Raw genomic sequence first — 21,923 nt, forward strand, 5'->3', positions numbered from 1 at the left:
TACAAGTCTGCCAGCTTTTCAAATGTTCGGCCGACAATGTCCATTTCAGCTGTTAAGTCCGGCTCTCCGCGTAACACCTTCTAACGCAATATTGAACGACAGGCACGAAAGTCCATCACCTTATCGCAGTCCTCGGCGTGATTCAATCGAACTAGAACATTCGCCTGAAACCTTCACACCTTTGCACACCTTCCATCGTTACTCTTATAAGTCCTGTGACCTTCCCGGGAAAGCTATTCTCGTCCATGATTTTCCATAGCTCTACGCGGTCGATACTATCGTTGGGACCTAGATTTGCAGTACAGCCTGTTGTCGGTCGGCCGTCAACGAAGCCGGCTTGATAACTTCTCACAAACTTGTCTACTACAGGTGACGGAAAATGATCTGGGATAACACATTGTAGACCGCATTCAGAACGGCGATCGTCTGAAAGTTCTCAAAATCTAACTTGTCGCCCTTCATATAGATGGAACATATCCCTTCTTTCCATTCCTCCGGTAGCTTTTCTGTTGCCCAGATGTTGCCTCAGATCATCCGCTCCAATCTTTATGAGTTTAGCTCCGATACCTTACCAGCAGATTTATTATTCTTGAGCTGATGAATGGCATCCTTAACCTCCCTCAAAGTGGCTGGTTCATTTGCATCGTCCGCAGTACTGACGAAGGCATTGCCTCCATTGTCTCGACCTTCACTGCCTGTACTCTCAGCGCCATTCAGGGGTTCGTCAAAGTGCTACTTCCACCTTTCGACCATTTCACGTTCATCCGCCAAGATGCTCTCACCCTTATCCCTGCTAATCTCGGCTCTCGGCAAGAAGCCGTTGCGGAATGCGTTGAGCTTTTGGAAGAACTTAGGTGTTTCTTGAGACTGCTGTTCTATCTCCTCGCACTCCGTCTCCTCATGGCGTTTTTTCTCCCGAAAGAGGCGGATCTGCTATTGCCGTTTCCTTCTATATTCTGCCTACATGTTTCGTCGAACCAATCGAATCGGCCTACATTTGTCGTCGAACCAATCGTTCCGTCGAATCCGTTCTACGTACCCGTTATTGCTACATCGTTGATGGCTGCTGTTGTCACTGTACTGCAGCAGTCCTCATGAGGGGCTTCATTCAGCTCACCCTCTTCCGGTAATGCAGTATCAAGGTGCTGTGAGTAAGCTGTTGCGACATCCGGCTGCTTTAGCCGGTCTAGGTCATATCGAGGCAGCCGTCGGTACCGTACGCTGTTAACGACGGAGAGCTTTTGGCGCAGTTTAACCATCACCAGATAGTGGTCAGAGTAGATGTTAGCGCCACGATAGGCCCTGACGCCGATAATGTCGATGAAGTGCCGTCCAAATCAGAATGTGGTCGATTTGCGATTGTGTCTGCCGTGGCGACCTCCAAGTGTATCGGTAAGGAAGGCTGTGCTGGAAGTAGGTGCTACGAATGACCATATTATTATAGGTGGTAAAATCAATCTAAACGGTTTTCGTTTGTCAGCCGGTGAGCGCTGAACCACAGACAAACAGACGTAACACTCTAATTATTTTCATCGTTCAGCAGAATAGCGCTCAATTCTAATATTTGGTAGTTGGCCGACGGGCCACTCGTGGCGCTCGCATCACTTTTGTTAGAGTTTGACGTTTGCTCACTACCACCACCTAGTTCACGGTTAGCCAAATGAAGTATTTTTAGCATTGGGCGTAAAAGTTCACGTGACTATGTACTGTGACTGATGGCTTTCTTGTAAAGCCCCCCATAAAGTTGGGACTGGTTGGGTTCCATCGCACAGTATTTCGATAGGCCAAAATCGTGAACTTAATTCAGTAGCACTCTTAAACGTGATTTTTCTGGAATGGTGTCTTCGGACGAAAATTTTCTAAAAATATGGTGCATATATTGGCGGTAACTGTTAATTCGCAACTTTACCGTAGGCGGCGCTGTAAAATTAAAATTTCTGAAATGACGATCTTTATATATGGTGTCTTTGGCAAAGTTGTGGATAATTTAAATACAAACAACTTTGCCAAAGACACCTAGTCTGTATCTAGTCACATTTCCAAAATATGGAGGTATTTTATGAACGACCCCCCTAAAAACAGTTTTTCTTGAATATTTTGAAAATGTGAGGTTTTCGGTAGCAACTTTGTCCTACAAAATTGTGTAAACAGTTAAAATGAATCATTTTCTCGAAGACACTAAGCTTCTAAAATGTAAGGGAAAGGAATTATAATAATTTAAGTGCAAATATCAGTTACTTTTCGGGGTCGTTTATTTTTTCGGGTGGCTAGTGGTGGCAGATGAAACCCATTGGGATTGAAAATATATCATAAGTAGTCTTCAATGTCGATAGTGCCATGATTGTCCACGAGTATCCCTTCCAGTTAACGGGATTTGTATCAGAGTCTATTTAGGCAAGTTTTGACAGCGCGTTGGAGAAATATGCTTGCTCTGACTATCTTCATGAGAGTCATACACTTGTTTTCACTCTCCCCTTCTCTTCTTCAAACATTCGCTTTTTTGATTTTTATGCTTCTGCACCGTAAACTAAACAAACACATTTAATGCGTGAAATTTAAACAGCGACGAAAAATTCCTTTGTCTGTTTACACATCTTGCTTAAAATGTGAACTACTCTTTTAGTCAAGAACTGATAAGTGATTAATAATTTTTCGGCCGCTTTGTAAAAACCCTTGCTTAATATTTGTCCTAATTTAGTTTAGAGTGTGTTTATGTTTTATGTATGCTGTCAAATGTGCGCTTATTTTCATGACCAGCGGTTGTTTTCAAGTGCTATTTCAATTAGTAAAAATGGTTGACGAAGAAGATAAGTTAAAAATAGTTTTAACAAGCCAAGCAACAAAATAGCCAAACATGCAAAGGAGCTGTTGCGTACCTTAGCTGGAATCTATACAAATACTTCAGAAAAAAGCGATTCAGAATGAGCCTTCGGTTGATTTCAATACTTTCAAACAAAAAATATTCTATTTTGCAATAAAATAGAATACAACTATTTTTAAGCCAATGCGTTAGATAAAAAAAATCCTCAATAAATCGGTATTAAATCTTGATTCTTGACCCGTATTACCAAAAAAAATAAATAAGAAACTTAAAAAAGGGATATACACAATGAATGTAATAAAAACATACATACCTTCTCCGGCGCGTGATCGAAACTGGTCTAAATAGACTCTGATACAAATCCCGTTAACTGGAAGGGATACTCGTGGACAATCATGGCACTATCGACATTGAAAACCTCACATTTTCAAAATATTCAAGAAAAACTGTTTTTTGAGGGTCGTTCATAAAATACCTCCATATTTTGAAAATGTGACTAGATACGGACTGGGTGTCTTCGGCAAAGTTGTTTGTATTTAAATTATCTACAACTTTGCCGAAGACACCATATTTAAAGATCATCATTTCATAAATTTTAATTTTACAGCGCCGCCTACGGCAAAGTTGCGAACTATCATTTACCGCCAATATATGCGCCATATTTTTAGAAAATTTTCGTCCGAAGACACCATTCCAGAAAAATCACGTTTAAAAGTGCTACTAAATTAAGTTCACGATTTTGGCCTATCGAAATACTGTGCATCGTCCGCAGTACTGACGTATACATTTCCTTCATTTTCTAGCTTGAGCCTCATTACCTGCACTCTCAGCACTATTTAGATGTTCATCGAAATGCTGCTTCCACTTTTCGATCACCTCACGTTCGTCTGTCATTCTATCGCCGTGTACGAGATCTCGGCGTCATTTTAGATGAAAAACTCACATTCCGTTTTCACTATGATGATGTCATATCACGGGCAAACCGACAGCTCGGGTTTATTATGAAAGTTACTACTGATTTCCAAGATCCGCTTTGCTTGAAAGCGCTGTACTGCGCACTGGTGCGGTCCATACTTGAGTTTGCCGACGTCGTCTGGTGTCCGTTTCAGACTACCTGGATATCGCGCGTTGAATCAGTGCAGCGAAAGTTTGTGCGCTTTGCACTAAGGACCCTTCCATGGCGTAAAGATCAACACCTTACCTCTCACCACGATCGCTGTCAGCTACTGGGAATTGACACGTTAGAGAATAGACGTCGAATTGCACAGGCCATGTATGTAGTGAAGCTTCTAAATGGAACCATAGATTCTTCAGAACTCCTGGCCAGAATAAATTTCAATGCACCTGAAAGATCCCTTCGAAGACACAGTTTCCTCCGACTGGAAGGCCGCAACAGTCGTTATGGACAGCATGATCCGATTCGCTTCATGTCAAACACTTTCAATAGCGTTGCTCACCTGTTTGACTTCAACATGCCTGTCTCTGCAGTACAACAACGATTTTCGTCGCATTTCCGCACTAATCAAGCTGACCAGTAATTTTGTTTTGTATGTGTACTAAGTTAGTTTTGTGTTTTACACTGTAGTTGTTTATTGTTTTTGTTCATTCGTGTTTACTCCAATGCAGATTTTTTTTCATATATACTTCATTAAGACATAAGTCAGATGGAGATTGTTATTAATAAATAAATAAATAAATAAAAAGAGCTGAATTAATTATTATCAGATTATTCCAGGAGCAAATTTTAGTTATTCTATTCAGTTTGAGCCCCTATTTCATACAAAATAAAGACAAGTTTTAAACTAAATTAGCTCTCAAGTATTTAATTTACCCCCACTCGGTACTGAACATGCACTGGAAAAAATTGAACTCAAGTTCAGCGCTAATATGCCCCATATTCTATTCTCAGCTCTATAAAAACCCTAAATTAGCAGGGGTAGCGAATTAAAGTGCTATTTGCTACTTGGTAGTATACGATAGTTCAACGATATGGTGGATTTGAGTGTCGTCCTATATTTACCTTCATGAATCGACATCCTTCGAAGATAAATCGAATACTGTTGAGTGTGATACGAGGAGATTCGCTGATATCTAGATATTCCAGCCTCGGTAAGCAACTTGCAATAACTTGTACAGCTTCATCATCTGTGCCATTACATCCTCGCAGGATGAGCGTCGTTATCTTGGGGCTATTGGTGAGCAAATTTTGCAATCCTTCTTTCGTAATCTAAAAAATGAAAAAAAAAAGTATCGTAATATTAGATGTTAAGGACACGTGGGGTTTTAAGGGATTGAACTTCTCTATAAAGTTCTACAAGTCAAAGAAATTTCGAAAGTCGATAAATAAATCATCTGAAATGCTTGATTTGCTCGGAGCATTGTGAACTGCAATGTGATAAGAGCTGTCTATTAATATAAAGCAGGGATTCCCAGGCCCAAGGAAGCGAAAATGTGCAAATGTAAATTTGGGGAACGTAAACTCCAGAAAGAAGGCGAAAGTGATATCAAGGAATTAATTGCAAACAACGCACCTAATCCTTTTGGAAGATCTAATTTACGTTTTATGTTTTGGGCTTCGTGGCCGTGCGGTTAGTATTACCAAGCATTTGGTCGCATCGAATCAAGGAGTGTGGGTTTGATTCCCGCTTCAGTCCGGAGAACTTTTCGTCAGGAACGTATTTCGACCGTGCCACTGGACGTTGCATGCTAGTCCATTGTCTAGTGTGATGTTTCCTTCAAAGGACAAATCGCCTTAACTTTTCTTCCCAAAATAGACGTAGAGATTGAAATAGGTAGTCACGGCGAGGTATAACAAAGTCCAATTAGACTTTGATACGCTGTCGGCGAGTTCAATTGCCGGCTACTCTCCTCCTTTTGGTTTAAGAAGCTGGGATACATCGGGTATTTGGATGGTTTTGCATCCTGCATGCCGAACCGATCCAAAACTCGTTCTAAATAAGCTTGCTGGTCAATGCAGTACCGCTTATCATCGAAGCGAATGCGTATGCCGAGAACAAATCGTAGATTTCTCATAACGCTGATCATGAAGTTTAGTTTGAGTGCTTGGACGATTTATACAAACTCCTCTTCCGTGTCACAGATAACAATCACGTCGTCAACAACGACTTCTGGCGAATATAGAGACCCGAATCCGCCGTCGATTGGTAAAACACCATACGTTTTAGAACTTTTATCGATCCTCATATTCCATACACGGGCTGCCTGTTTTAGCCCGTAAATACTGCGTCTTAAACGGCCCACTTCATTCGGATTACCGCTTCCATATTCCGGAGGTTGACCCATGGAAGTCTCCTTCCTGCTTATTTTGGAGATACGCAGTTTGGATGTCCACGTGTTTCGTCAGCATCTTCCGCTTGCTTACAATAACCAGCATCATCCAAAATGTAATCTGCTTTACTACGAGAGCAACCCGATCGTAATATGTACCATATTTTTGGCAGAAGCTCTGCGCCACAAAGCGCGCCATGAATCGGACGAAATCGCCATTCTCGTCTGCCTAGCACTTGTAGATCCATTTCGAACCAAAAGCCTTCCGATGTGCAGGTAACTCTACGATTTCCCAAGTTGCATTTTCACGATGCGATTGTAATTCTTCGGCCATCGCCAATTTTCATTCAACACTCTGCGGACAGGACACAGCTTCCTTGATTCAACAAAAACTTGCTTGAGCACATTCACTCCTCATGAATATCTAACCGGTAGAACACCAGCTGTTACTCGTTGCGAACGACGTAGGGTTGATTTTTCGTTCACGGATTCCGGTTCTCTATCGTCATTATCGTTCCACAGTCCACGAAGCCAGTCATTGTCATTGTCGTGTCAAAAACCTCGCGGCCCATCGTCATGTTCATCGTCCATAGCCCTAGAAGTCATCTTAACGAAATGTGCCATCAGTTACCTGTGGCTCGTTTTCTTGCTTCGCCATGCTATCGAGAGACCACTCCACTTTTTCGCTGGCTTCCAAGTTGTCTTCCAGTCTGCGATCACTACAAAGTTGATTCTTAGATGCGTCATCCAGTTCAAGAAAACGGACATCCCGACTGATTTGAGTTTCTCCTGTTTTCGTGTTTAGTATCCTATAGGCCTTATGCTCGGCGCCTTCACGTACGATTTCTCTGGCTTCGCGGATGGGACCATCACGTATCCAACGCATCCAAACAGTCGCAGGTAGTTCAGCTTTGGTTTTCTGCCGAACCAAATTTCGTACGGCGTACGTTATACTACTGCCGAAGGCAAACGGTTTTGCAAGTAGCAAACGGTGTTGACCGCCTCCACCCAAAACCGCTTGTGCATACCTGCGTCCAAAAGCATACACCTGCTCATCTCACTTAAGCACCGGTTCTTCCGCTCCAAAACCCTGTTCTGCTGGGGTGAATATGCCGCTTTTATCCCTCCGTTCGCATAGAACTGACGCAGCGTCTTGCTGGAAAATTTTTCGCCCCTGATCGAATTATTCGCGGTTCAAGGCCTGGACGAGGAGGCAGAACCCTAACGAGGGGTTAGAGCCTGGACGGGAGGTGGCTTGTACGAAGTGTTCAAGAGTTGGAGGCCAAGATGCGGTGTACGTTGGACAAGTGCGGCGCTGGCTAATCGGACGACGCGCTCGGAAGTGCTGGAGGAACTCGGGAATCGAGAGGAGCTTGGATGATGTTGCAGTTGATCAAGAGGATAATGGTGCAGCTTATCAGGAGGAGCTCGTGACTAGGAGGAGTGCGGTAGTTAGGAGGAGCTCGGTACCAAAATGAGTTTGCAGGACAGACGAAGCTCGGTGGCGGTGTGCGGTTTAAAAGTTGTGTGATAAGAAGGAGTGTTGGAGAGCATGTACATCATACACCCTGCAGTGTGGAGATGTCTACGGGTAAGAATTGTAGAAGTAGTATTTTAGATGAATGAATTGTGGATATCTTTACCCAGACATGGAATAAAATAGAGGTGCTCATGTGGTATCAATATCAGTCAGTAGCCTGCAGTGTAGAGTAGAAGCCAGGTTGTTTTCGTGTAGTTTTATTTTCAACAATAGCGGCACCCCTGGCGTTGTCTCCTCCATGAATCCGCACACGTCACTGTGAATTATATCCAACACTTGAGTCGAAGTCTTTTCGGCAACTTGTGAAAATGACGGTCGATCCATTTGTCCCTCGATGCAGTACTCGTAGGTCCAGCGGATGCCACAGTCGACGACATTCAGTCCTGTCACCAAATCTTTTCGCCGAGAACTTCTGGGTTTCTGTGTCCAAGATTGCGGTGCCAAGTGTGTTAACAGTTTTTACGTATGCTTCTTAGATTCCGATTTCATCACTTGATCCTTCGAAACTCGCAACCAGTATATATCATTCACTTTATCTGCGACAGCAACTATCGTGTTTTGGTAAACGAGTTTGCAACTGGTGTTGTCAAATACCGCACGGACACCTTTTGACGTGAGTTTGCCGATCGAAATCATACTGCCTTCTAGCGTGGGCACATACAGTACACCCCGTAATGTAAGTTCGATTGTTTCTCCACTGTCATTAACGCACTTGATTAGGCAATCATCAACGCCTTCTAGATTTTCGCTGCCGTCCGCGATGGTGACACTTTATCACGAAACGTTTTCAACCGTCGTAAACGCACCTCTGTCATTACACATATGCGAAGTGGCACCCGAGCCACGAACGAGAAACACGACTGTTATGCCGACGAATCATGATCTCTGATTGTTTTCTGCTTCACTTTATCTTTTTGCTTCTGCTTATTCTCCTTCTTATTTTTATCGTCGCTGTCTCTATTGCTCTTGCGACTCAGGAACTCCTTGCATTCACGCTTTTTATGCCGAATTTGACGCAGAAGAAACAGGCACTAGCCGATGAGTTTTGCACGCACCAGCTCCATCGTCAAGTCCTGGTCTGAACGACTCTCTAGAGCGGTGGTAAGAGCGTCGAGAGCTTTTGGTATTCTTCGCAAAATCATAACCATACCTGCAGGTGTTTACAGAAAGCTTTTCGCCGAAATTCTCCAACCGAGAATAAAGCTTTTCCATATCGTACAAAAACTCTTCCGTATTCTCACCTTCGCGGTAGCTCGTACTGCAAATCTCTTTGAGCAACGATACTTTTCCCACACTTTTCCTGTGAGAGTAGCTTGGTTATCTTCCACCAACAAAACGATGGTGGCTCGCGCTTTTGAATCACCCTCCGTCCGCTCCGGAGCTACCGGTGCTGACGCAACACTCGGGTCAACGTATCCCCAGGTACCTTCCCTCATCATCAGCATCTGGTTGTCCCATGACCGATAGCTTCGGCTATTCAGCCTGGTGGCTGGTATTTCTCGGCCGAATTGTCTGAAACTTTGCAATAAGGGCAGACCTGGTTTAGATAGACCCAAAAGATCTCTTCTAGGATTTTTCGTGATTTTACTATGGTTTTTTGCTTATGTAATCCATTATTAGTGCCGGCACCCCAAAAAATCAAAAATAGCCCCGTCTGACGTTAAATAATATACTTACCTTGAGGTTCTGTATGATCACCAATTTCCTTAGGTAGGGCAGTGTGACATGTTCTAGAGTTTTATTCGTGAGGAAGTTACAATAAGTGAGTACCAACGTGGTCAGGTTCTTCAACGATGCCGCTGACTCGAAGAAAGGAACGAACGTCGTTCGTGATCCGCATTGAAGTTCTATTTCGGATAAGTGTGGCAGCCGCTCTCCAATAGAACCAAGCATATTTTCACCTCGCAGTACAGATAACGCTGCAACAGTCAGTATTTTTAATCCTTTGCATTTTTCATAGATATGCATCATTGTGTATTTGGTTATCCTTCGCACGTGTAATCGTAATTCTTCAAGTTGATTCTGGAATTCCATCTCATTTAGTATAATGTCAGCCTCTCCATCAAGTATCATTTCTAGTGTCTGTAAGGAAAATAAATTGGAAAACTATATGTGTTGTATGGGTGGATTCTATGGATTATTGCAAATTGGGTACATTATCAGAACCTCGGGGCCTTCCTTAGCCGAGTGGTTAGAGTCCGTGGCTACAAAGCACAGCCATGCTGAAGGTGTCTGGGTTCGATTCCCGGTCGGTCCTGGATCTTTTCGTAATGGAAATTTCCTTGACTTTTCTAGGCATAGAGTATAATCGTACCTGCCACACGATATACGAATGCGGAAATGGCAAATTTGGCAAAGAAAATTCATAACTGTGGAAGTGCTCATAAGAACATTTAGTTGAGAAGCAGGCTCTGTCCCAGTGAGGACGTCAATGCCAAGAAGAAGAAGATCCGAACATCCGGATCTTATACGGCCACCGATTGACCAAAACATAATCCAGGACTGCGCAGATGTCGCATGGCTGGGTTCAATGGAAACTGTAAATTGGCCATATTCCCGGGGTCCACCGGACAATTATGGCTTCTTGGTTTACTTGATAGTGGAATTGCTTTCATTTGTTACCAATTATCGAGATTATGCCGACAAAATGTAAATTGTTTTTCTCGGAGTGCATACCAGTCATCAATAAACGCAGATAGCTACACATCACAGCATCCCCCCATTTTCTCGCATACTACAAGCATATCGATCAAAACTGCTTTGATCTCCAATACCTGCACAGTCACCATACACGGAGCCAGATAGCATTGAGCCGACTCGTGGACCTGAAACAATAGCACGCGCGAGAGTGCCTTATCACAGGAACGACCACCGACTGCACTTAGTTGGCTACCTGAGGAGTGAGCGACGAGTGCCGAGTCCTTGCAAGACTGTAGCGTTGCACGGGAACACGGAGCCTGAGAGAGTGCTACACCGACTAGCGGCACAGCAACGGAGGCGCGTGACGCTGGAACGTCTCACATACGACACAGGACCGTGCGACACTGGTCGATGTGACTCCAGGGGCTATGCGAGATTTTACGACTTTTACGAGAGAGTGCTGCGGGTAGGAGTTCCGGAAAAGTATGTAAAATATATATAAGTTGACCAGGAGCATTCAGTTTTATTAAGGAGCAACTTCCTCCCTTGTCGTTTATAGTTTTGATTTGAGTCGATCATAGCTTGTTCCTTCGCCTTGGCCTATCGACTGCTGGCATATCTCAACCAATTTGAGTGGATAGCCGGAATAGCAAAACTTTTGAGCATACAGGTGTGTTACCACCCGATTGACCAGTTACCCTCTATCAGACAGAATCCTACATCTAATAGGAAAACTGTCACACAGCTTTGACTAGAAGCGGCTGCATATTCAGCCATTTGGTAACCAAAAATAGTGCTAACGTGTCGTTTGTCGTGCAAGGGATGCCCTCCCAAAAATGGCTGAACCTTGATCCGTTTGGCGCCGATTCTAGGTCGTCAAATCTTAGTTTCCAAAATTCAAGAGTTGACGATTATGTTGAGTACCTATAAAACATTTAAGTTTGGCCGAAAAATGCCAACAAATTTGCAATGTCAAATCAGGGTCAATATGACCCGAATAACTTACGTGTAACTATTTTTTGTGCCGCCCTTAAGAAACATCATAGAAATTTGATTTTTTTGTCAAAATATAGTTTTCCATAAAACAGGAAAAGTCGCATAGTTTCAGAGCACTCTGTAATCCGTTACAAATGCACAAAAGGTGTTTCGGGTCATATTGACCCGAATGCAACATAAAGGTTGAACGATTTCTTCAAAAAATCTGGAATAAACCCTTGGGGATTTTATTTTTGGAGAACTGCTGTGGTAATCGGAAATTTTGCTAAAAAATTGGTGGAAAACTGGAATTGATGGCAACATCTCTAAATGAAATCCTGATATAGAATTTTGGAGAGAATATATCCCAGTGAAAATTTCTGGCTAGATATTTCGAACCAAAACTGACTGCAGGAAAATGCCATCAAAAGTATAAAGACTGATTTCCGTGTATAACGTCAACAAAATTCAAATGAAGACATCTGACATCATTTTCGTTTACTAAAATAATTCCTTCTTGCTACTGAAAGAAAGAAATTTCTTGCCGATTCATTGCAGAAATTTTCTACAGCGACTCCCATTTGAACTGACATTTATTTTCCACTGCGTATAAGCCATTTCACGAGACGTTTCGGAACAGCTGATCGCCGCAACCGCGTCAATTCTAGGACAGGACTTGTCAGGTACTAGTGCAAATTTGAAACCATTTGCCTGTCAAAAAAGACCACTTCTGATTGGTCGTTTTGGCAAAGGCCTACTTTCACATCGTTGAGTTGGATTGCAACAGGGCAATCGCATGTGCTCCTACAATACTAAAATAAATCAAAAATACTTAATTGAGTGCAGTATAATAGAAATAGTATCAATTTTGTCTAAAAATATCGCCGGTTTTTAATCTAACCTACTTTAAAAAAAAGCTAGCATTCGCTATTGCGCTAAATGAATGAAGCATGCAAGAAACAACCAAATTGTGAGCCTTGATACTTGAATTTGTTCAACTGATTTGCTTAAAAAGGATACTGGTAGCACTGGCTTTTGTATCGTCAAGGTTATCGATTGAAAAACAACGGGGCAGGCCTTGTTGAGCTGTCACGTCCTGTCCTAGTTCCTATCCACCTCGAACAAATTTTCGAAAAAAATGATCTACACGCAGCGAACTGGACTATCGAAATTCATACTTTTTGCCTTATGAAAGATGGAACGATTATCGCAATACGAACGCTTTATGTATCGTTTTAGCATCACTCCACACCAAGGCGTCGATAGGCGCGGGGTGTACGTATGAGTCTATCGATAGCAAGGTCCTTGGTTCGATTCCAGGTTGCCGCGAAAACTATTTTTGTTTTCAAATTTCGGTTTCATAAGGCAAATTTATGAATTTCAACCCGATTCCTTGTGGCGAATTTTCATAAGGGGTTCCTATGTTTATCGATAGTCCATTTGCCTGAGTGTAGTGGTCCGGAAGGTATATGGTACACGGAGACGGAATTCAACTCAATTTTGGGTTGTTTCAACGCAATACCGTAGTTGAGCCCAATAACTCAATTTTGGCTAAATTTCCAAGGTCCCCACTAGGTAGTTTGGCTTTAATTCCATTAGAAAAATATACTCAATTTTGGGTTGATTTAACGCAAAATTGAGTTCTTTCGACCCAAACATAAGAAAAGTTGCATTCACCCAAATTTGACTTATTGGGCCAAAGTACCCCCATTGGGTAGATGCAGCTCTCTCTATTTTTGACAACATTCGTGTGGGAGAAAGAGAAAACCTAGAGATTTTGGGTTGAAACTATAATCGATATACTTAATTTTGGGTAAAGTAAACTCAAAAATTAGGTAAAAATATTTCTCCGTGTACGATAGGAGTGACGTCACATGTTGTGATACCTTGTAGTAAATACTTCCGTGTTCTTTGAATGCATACAATAATCTGATTTATTATTCCTAACACATTTCCATAGCCTACTGACATAATATAACAGCACATCTCATTTTTCATATAATTTAAAGTTCAAATCTCATAAGTTCTCTAAATTCTCAAGTATTATTTGGCATAAATTTATTATATTATTATAAGTTTTTCAAATTCCAATAAATTCTTCTTCTTCTTCAAATCCTCGAAAGGGTGGCTCATCTTCTTGAAACCTTGTTGCTACTGCATCTTCAATTGCTGGTGCTTCAATTATCTTTTGACTAGTTTCCGTTCTTGTTGTATGACTAGGCATCGGAGAAGTCGACGTTTGTGGAATGTTAATTTTCTTCAAGTGTGCAATGTTTCGTTCGTATTTTACACCCGTGTCTTGGTTTTCTACGATAGCTCGATGACCTCTACGTTCCAACACCTTATACTTCGTTTTACCAAATGTAGTTGCTAGTTTGTTTGCTGGTAAAAGGTTTTGCATCAACACCATATCTCCACTACAGATGTCCGATTCTTGAGCATGTCTTCTTCTATCCTCTCTTTCTTTCTCCTTTTGTTTATGTAGTTTATCTTGATCGCGATAATCCGACGATTCCGGAATAGTCTCGATGTCGTCAATGGAGGGCAGCTTTGATCTTATTGTGCGTCCATAGCACAATTCTGTAGGAGTTTTTCCGGTAGTTGAATGTGGAGTCGTATAATACATTAGGAGGTAATCGTTCAAATCTTTCTTCCAGTCTCTCTTCAATGCATTACTAATCTGCAACCTTTTCAGAAGTGACCGGTTCTGTCTTTCTACTAATCCATTTTCTTGTGGCCAGTAAGGCGCTGAGTGATTAAGATGAATGCCATGTATATTACAATATTCCTCAAAATCCTTTCCAATAAATTGTTTCGCATTATCCAGGGTAATCGTTCTTGGATATCCTAATCGCGTAAATATTTTATCAAGTCTATTGACTGTCTCACGTGAACCGATCTTTGACATAACTTCCACCTCCTTATATCTACTAAAATAATCAACTATTACCAACAAATACTCTCCGGAAGGCAAAGGCCCCATAAAATCTATAGCCACATCAATCCATGGTTTTGAAGGAAGTTCTCGTCTAAACATAGGAAGAGGCTTACTTGGTAAACCTATCAGTTGGCATCCTTCACACTTTGCTACAAAATCTTTGGCTTCACGATCCATTCCTGGCCACCAAGCTCGGTCCCTTAAACGTTTTTTCATAATTGATTCTCCTGGATGACCTTCATGTGCAAGCTGAAGCATCCTTGATCGTAATCCTTGTGGAACAACTAGTTTATTTCCTCGTACCAGGGATTGAATCCTGAGAAAATTGAGAGAATCTCTCACGTATCGCTCTCTGTAACTATCATAAAATGCTGCACATTATGAGAGACTGTTTATCGTATACTGCTACAAGTTTGATCAGATTGGGGGGATAGTAGTGCATTATAAAACCCCTCTAAACATGCTCCAAGCCTGGGGGACACTGTTGTTATTGGAAGTTTGTGGATTGTTTATCGTGCCAGTAAAGAAAAACACCTATCCCCAACGGTAAACAAGCGAGAAAAATGGATTTTATCATCGCTCTCTCGTTGGGGCTCTCGCTCGCTGCTTCCATTTATCAGACTTGTTACACCTTGCGATACAATGACGATCGTGGACCGCAACAGATGGGATGTTTTTCTTTGCTTGCTTTGATCGTGCTTCATTCTCAAATGAGAGCGAATTCTGCAACGCCTGCCTCGTACTATAGTGTCCTCTATCATGCCCAGCTCATTTTTGAATGGTTCGAATAATTTTGCTGTCGAATTATTCCAATTTCCTGATTCCAAACAGTCCCTTACCGCTCTGGGTCCACTTTGGACACTTTTTCAATTTCGCTCACATCAATCGCAACAGATTCTTGAACAGCAAGTACAAAGAAATGATTATCGGATTCAAATTCAGCTGAATTATCTTCAAATACGAGGCGTGACAACGAATCCGCTATATTACCTGATCCTTTCCGATATTTTACCGTGAACTTGAATGACTGAAGTCGGAGTACCCACCGTTCAATTCTGGCACAGGGTTTAGATGTGGGAGCAAATATAACTTCTAATGGCTTGTGGTCGGTTTCCAACTCAAACTCTCGACCAATTAAGTAAGTTGAAATTTTTTCCACGGACCATACCAGCGCTAAAGCCTCTTTTTCTGTTTGGCAATACCTTTTCTCTGTTACTGTCAAGCTTTTACTCGCATAACTGATGATACGAGGATTAGAGTTTGATTCTCCATCAAATTGTACAAGTACTGCACCTAAAGCTACAGGAGAAGCATCCGCAATTACTCTAGTCCTTAATGAAATATCAAAGAAGGACAAGGTCTTTACATTTGCTATGAGTGTTTTCAAATGTTCAAAGCTTTCTTTGTGTTTCTGCAACCAACAAAACTTGTTGTCCTTACATATTAACTGTCGAAGTGGTTCCGTGATTGTAGCTAAATCAGGAATGAATTTTCCTACATATGTAACAAGGCCAAGAAAACTTCTAACCTCTTCAGATGTTCTTGGTTCTCGAAAATTTTGTATCGCTTCCACTTTGCTAACTGTTGGGCGGATTCCTTCAGGTGACATTGCATGCCCAAGAAATTCAACTTGGCTAACTTTGAAAATACATTTTTCTTGGTTCAGTAAAATATTGCGAATTTTAAGTACTTTAAGGACTTTGTTTAACGCTTCGTCATGCTCTTCTTCTGTTTCACCAAAAACCATAATATCATCTATGAAATTCACAACATTTTCGCATTCCGCTAAAATATGCTCCATAACTTTTTGGAACATTTCCGGGGCGCATGAAATACCAAACATTAATCTTTTATATCTGAATAAGCCCTTATGACATATAAATGTTGTTATGTATCTAGACGATTCTTCTAATTCAATCTAATGTAATCAAATCGAAGTAAGATAACAATCAACAATATTAGTATCCTTAAAAAAAATATTACATAGGATTATTTCTTCCAGAATTTACCTGATGAAAAGCATCCTTAATGTCTAAACGGCTAAAGAAACGTGCTGACTTGAAACGAGGCAAAAAATCTTCAAAAGTGGGCATCATATGACGTTCTCTCTTAATCGCTTGATTTGCACGTCGCATGTCCACACAGAGACGTAAATCACCGTTATCCTTCACAATCGTAACAAGTGGTGATACCCATTCTGCTGGACCGGATACTGTCTCGATGATGTCCATAGCCAAAAGATGATCCAGTTTGTCTTCAATTTTGCTAAGTAATGCTATTGGAGGTCGACGAACTTGTCAGCGAGTTGATTTGATTCGGCAATCCAATTTTCAATACTCCAAGGCGCTTAGCAGTTTCTTTTCCGAGTAGCGATTGTTGTCCACTTTTGATGACATAGAACAATTCGTTCATTCTATGCTTGCTGTTCGTATTCTCCACTTCTATGTTTGCCTCAAATGCGTGAACAATCTCTAATGGTTTTGCTTCAGGACCATATCCTCTCAAAACCATATTGGAGACGTTAGATGGACAACTCCTAACACCATGCTGCTTCATATATCGCCACGTTTTATCATCGATAATATTCTTGGAACTTCCTGAATCAATTAGGACTTGTATTAATACTCCTCCAATTTTTGTCCACAGATATTCGTCTCCATCTCCGATATTAAAAATAAAGCTTTCTGGTTCGTCTTGTTCAAGATTCTCGTCTGCCACAATTGCACGGACGTTTCCAAATTTCCTTCGTTTTTCTGGATGACTCATAATTGGTTCTTCATAACTCCGCTTGAATGATGTTCCTGATCGACATACTTTAGCATAATGTCCGATTTTGTGGCACTTTTCACATTTTCTTCCTCGTGCAGGGCATTCACGATCGTTGCCATGATGACTTTGCTGACCACAACGGAAACACGTCCTACCGGGATGTTTGAAAGTAGTATTTAGCTTGTTAATACGCGCAATGGGATCTTGAACTGTAACCAAACACAATAACACCTAATAAATTTCTATATATGCACGACAGCGTAAATGAGTGTTTTGACAATTGCATAATTAACGAAATAGGAGTTTATCATGAGTAAAATAAAAAAAAAAAAAAATAAAAATCTGAGCTATCTCCAAATCTAGTGTTTTCTATAGCTTTCGACTGAAGTTTGATTGACTCGAAGGAATTCACAATACGTGTTAACTGTGCCAAATTCAGTTTCTCTTTTTGCAATAACTTCTCTCGTAATTCGGCAAGAGCATGGTAAATCACCTTGTCTATGATGCGCAATTCACGACTTTCGGTTTCGGTCTTTCCAAAGTTGCATCTTCTCGCCTGATCTGCACAACGCATCAAAAACTTCCCTAATGTCTCGCGTTTCCCTTCATTGGTTATCGATGGTGAAAGTTTGCAAAATTCGTTTCGATCAAATGAATCATGCTGTTTTGGTGTGAAGTGGCCATCAAGCTTTGCTATAGCCACATGGTACGGATCAACTCCTTTTTCTATATCTTCGACGACATCAGCTCCCTCAATTGAATAAAATAAGTCTTGAAGCTCCAAACCTCCTTTCGCAAGTAGAATGTTCTTGATTTTAGTCGAATTCTTCTCATCGCTGGCCGCCACAATGACTTCAAAATTCCGTTTCCAATGCATCCATTCTATCCGGGTTTGCGTCTCGGGTAAATGATTAAACTTGAACGGGCTAATATTCCATCCTTCCATTCTTTCTCAAGCTGAAAATTCAAAATTACACTATAGATGGTTGTCATGGTACCATATATAGGTTGTTTTTTTTTCGCAACAACAGCGAAGTGTCCTGCCGATAGCAGTGTGTCTAACTTTATATATATTGGCATTTACGCCTTTCCCCGCTCTAGCAGTGGAGTGTCCTGCCGGAGCAGTGTGTCCTGCCGGAGCAGTGTATCCTGTCGTAACAGTCTTACTTATGTTACCTAGCCAATTAGTAATGGCAAATCCTTACTTGTTTCAATAGTTATTTCTTTTAGTTTTGGTTTTTCCACGCGATTTGGATTCGGACCCTTCGTAATTGCTTTACCGTTTTATTCGTTTATTCTTAGTTTTGGTTGATTTCTTATTCGTGATTCATGGGAATAGACTTGAAAGTCTTGACAATTTATCCTCGTCTGCCAGATGTGATACCTTGTAGTAAATACTTCCGTGTTCTTTGAATGCATACAATAATCTGATTTATTATTCCTAACACATTTCCATAGCCTACTGACATAATATAACAGCACACATGTTAACAATCAAACTTGATATTTACATCAGTAAAGAGCCTGCCTTGTTATTTTTTATGCCGTGCACAAGACCATGTGACCGGCTTTTTGATCAGTGCGGTAATACCCTCATGCAAAAAAATATCAAAATTAAAAAAATGTCGATTTTAGTCTACAGCATTTTTTATTGCTGTTGTTAATATGGTTTGACCATGAAAAACACCAGGAGAAATATCGAATTTTGAAACAATGCATATTTTAGTATGTTCGTCATGAAATCTGCTTACCGTGAGCGGAAATGGGAGATGCAGCAACAAATGCAATTATAGTTATTTAGGCAACAGGTTGCAAAATGATGATTTTTTCGGCACGAGTTGTGCGTTTATTCAACAAGGCTCGAATCAATAACTATATTTTGATAAAAAAATGAACGTAGGTATAGCTTGGTTGATACGAACGGAATCCTGTACAATTATGGTAGTGACTTTAGAGACCATTTTAGACCTTCCATTGAAATAAGAGATTTAAATTAAAATAAAGAGCAAGTCTCTAAAAAGAGAACTGCTACTAGCCCTGCAATAGCTCTTACCTTAAGCTTCGGCCACTTGTAAGGAATTGATTCATAAGCGTCATAATCGTCAATTTTGACTCTCAAAATTTCCAAAGCAGTGAGATTGCGTGAGATGTCGGCAAGAATTCGTAACGAAATCGGCATGGTTATAAACAGCTCCCGTAAGTTCGTTTGAGTTGCAACCGTTTCTCGATACGTGAGGTAATGCATTTCTGCGTTTGGATTTCTTTGCAACTTCAAGGATTCGAGGTCCAATGCAGCACATCCAAATATTCGTCGAATTATGCGAGTTTCGTTGTACATACATGATAACTTTTTGATCCTGCTTGCATTGTCTTCGACTAATTCAACTTTGCGATCTATGCAACCATATTCCATTTTTAGATCAATATCTGCTGAATTACTTTGGATCAACAAACTTGTTACCGATGATACATCTTCTGTTTCGATGTCGAGAATGGATACTTTCCGAATATTCTCAACTTTTAGCATAAGCTCAGGTGCAGGTATCGAATCGTGGAATATCCGACAACTATCGATACAAATAGTCTCTGAGCGTTTCAATAGTTGAACAATCATGAGTAGTTTACCATACGATAGTCGGCAGTCTTCTAGCGTCAAATTTGTAACGTTTATCCCAACATTTGCAATCATAACCGAAAGCTGAATTTCGGTGCTTCGTTCGATTGTGGCAAAATCAATTGCAACGAGTTTTAGGTCATGATAGACTCGTGTGCTATTTGATAACTTCCGAATTGCACAGTTGAAATCATTTTGTGCCTCTTCATCACGGTGCTTATTGGAAATCGTCAGCAAAGTATCATTTATCACACGTGTTTCGAAGATTTCTTTCCAACGACTGCAAACTTCTGTGGCTCGCAGATGGTCGTCGTAGGGAAGGAATGAGAAAATGTGCTCTATCATCTGAAAATGAAAATAGTTAATTATCATTCAGTAAAACTTACATTATTTCTAATACTTCACACGGAAGGTATTCCATTTTGTTATGTATAAAAGATACGAATTAAAATTTAATTTATTTAATACTGAGCAGGACAAATTTCAAACCGCTTTTGAATACACATATAAACAGCCAAACCAACAATAAAGCGCACTTTCCATCAACAAAACACTTTTTTTGTTTGCGAGCTTTGCCTCATCGGCCCAACGAACGCTTCAGAACCACACTGAAAAAAATAATGTTTAGAAATGGGAAAAGTGGGCGGATTATTAAATAAATTCTCGCTTAATCTGGGATAACGTCCTAAGGGCCTATTCACATATTTCAACGCTGGGTGACTTCAAGATGTTACAGGTCATACAAAATTCATAACATATTCTTGTAAAATGCGTTATGAAGGGGTGGGTGGGTGTTGAAAAAGGCCATTTTTAACGTTATGAAATTGTGAATAAACCCTAAAAGCAATGGACCGATGCACGAGTTCACTATTTGACGTTAGAGCGGTGCCTTGTTGTTTATGTGACCATGGCAACGAGTGGATTCAGCACCGCTCAAACGTCAAAATAGTGAACTCGTGCATCGGTCCATTGCAATGTCATATATAACAGGTCCGGCTCTTAGTATGTGTTTGCTTGTATAAGTCACGAAAAAGATGTAAACAAACGATCAGCTGATGGTGACGACAAGGCTGCGAAAAATTTTGTTCACAGCTTTCTCAACGTGACGTCATCTTCGGCTAGTTCGTGAACATTCGGCTCGCCGAAGTTGGCATTGCACAACTACCACTTCAAAGCTGATGTTATCACAAATACTAATTTGATGTTCGCCCTCACCTCTAAATACCCCACATCGGGTCCATTGCCCATTGCATAGTGACGCTTGGCCTCCAACTCTTGGGCATCTCGTTCAAGTCACCTCTTGTCGTATCTCACCGAGATTCTGCCTCCTCGTCTAGGCCATGTCTCCTCGTCCAGATGCTTCCTCGTTGACCCTCAATGAGGCGGCCTCAGCGTCCTCCAGGCGTTCCTGGGCCTGTAGAAATAAAACTACACAAACAACAAGGATCTTCCGCTCCACACCGCAGGCTACTGACTGATATTGCTATCATGTCAGCACCTCTCTTTTATTCACTGTCTGGGTAAATGTATATAACAATTTCCTTCTCTTACCTCTATCTTACAATATGTTTACCACCAGGCACCTCCGCTACAGGGTGTGTGATGTACCTGCTTTCCAACACTTCTCCTCATCACACAACCTTCAAACCGCCATCTGCCACCCGAGCTTTCTTGTCCACTAAGCTCCTCCTGGCACCGAGCTCCAGCTACCGAACTCCTCCTGGTCAGCTGCACCATCGTCCTCTTGGTCAACCGCGCCGTCCTCCGAGCTCCTCCAGCTCTTTCAAGCCCGTCGTCCGATCAGCCAGCATCCGCACCTTTAGCCTTGTCCTCGGCATCTTGGCCTCCAACCTCCGCTACAGGGTGTGTGATGTACCTGCTTTCCAACATGCTTATTCCACAGACAAACAGACGTAAGACTCAAATTATTTTCATCGCTCAGAGGAATAACGCCCAATTCAAATATTTGAAAGTTGTCCGACGGGCCACTCGTAGCGCTCGCATCGCTTTTGTTCGAGTTTGACGTTTGTTCACTACCGCCAATCGCGGTTAGCCGAATAAAGTATTTTTAGCATTGGGCGTAAATGTTCACGTGACTATGTTTCAAATTGTTAACCCTCAATACCCAAATTTATCTATGAATTTTGGTTTTTAATTTTAAACATTCCTATCCTTTTTATTTTTTTCTTGAAGTCTCTTCTACACGGAGAACTTGGAAAATACTAGTTAGAGTATGAATTATGACATCCATTGCGTTTTTGATCTTTATGCATTGCGCAGCATATGAAATATGCGCCATAAACATAAGTTTTATACTATGCCATGCATTTTTGAAAAT

General features: G+C 41.2%; 1 protein-coding gene across 1 annotated transcript in view; it reads right to left on the reverse strand.

Annotated features, from left to right (window-relative positions):
- LOC5568990 overlaps nucleotides 1-20,158 on the reverse strand; it is a 34,193-nt gene extending 14,035 nt beyond the window's left edge. The window contains exons 1-4 of the mRNA XM_001652590.2: nucleotides 19,986-20,158; nucleotides 19,025-19,930; nucleotides 9,327-9,731; nucleotides 4,842-5,048 (exon numbers count right to left, since the gene is read on the reverse strand). Of these exons, the coding sequence (XP_001652640.2) occupies nucleotides 4,842-5,048; nucleotides 9,327-9,731; nucleotides 19,025-19,930; nucleotides 19,986-20,006 (1,539 nt within the window). The 5' untranslated portion in view covers nucleotides 20,007-20,158. The remainder of the gene's footprint in view (nucleotides 1-4,841; nucleotides 5,049-9,326; nucleotides 9,732-19,024; nucleotides 19,931-19,985) is intronic.
- Between the last annotated feature and the right edge of the window lie 1,765 nt (nucleotides 20,159-21,923).

The sequence above is a fragment of the Aedes aegypti genome, chromosome 3, assembly GCF_002204515.2.
Source record: "Aedes aegypti strain LVP_AGWG chromosome 3, AaegL5.0 Primary Assembly, whole genome shotgun sequence".
In the NCBI taxonomy this organism is placed as follows: Eukaryota; Metazoa; Arthropoda; class Insecta; order Diptera; family Culicidae; genus Aedes; species Aedes aegypti.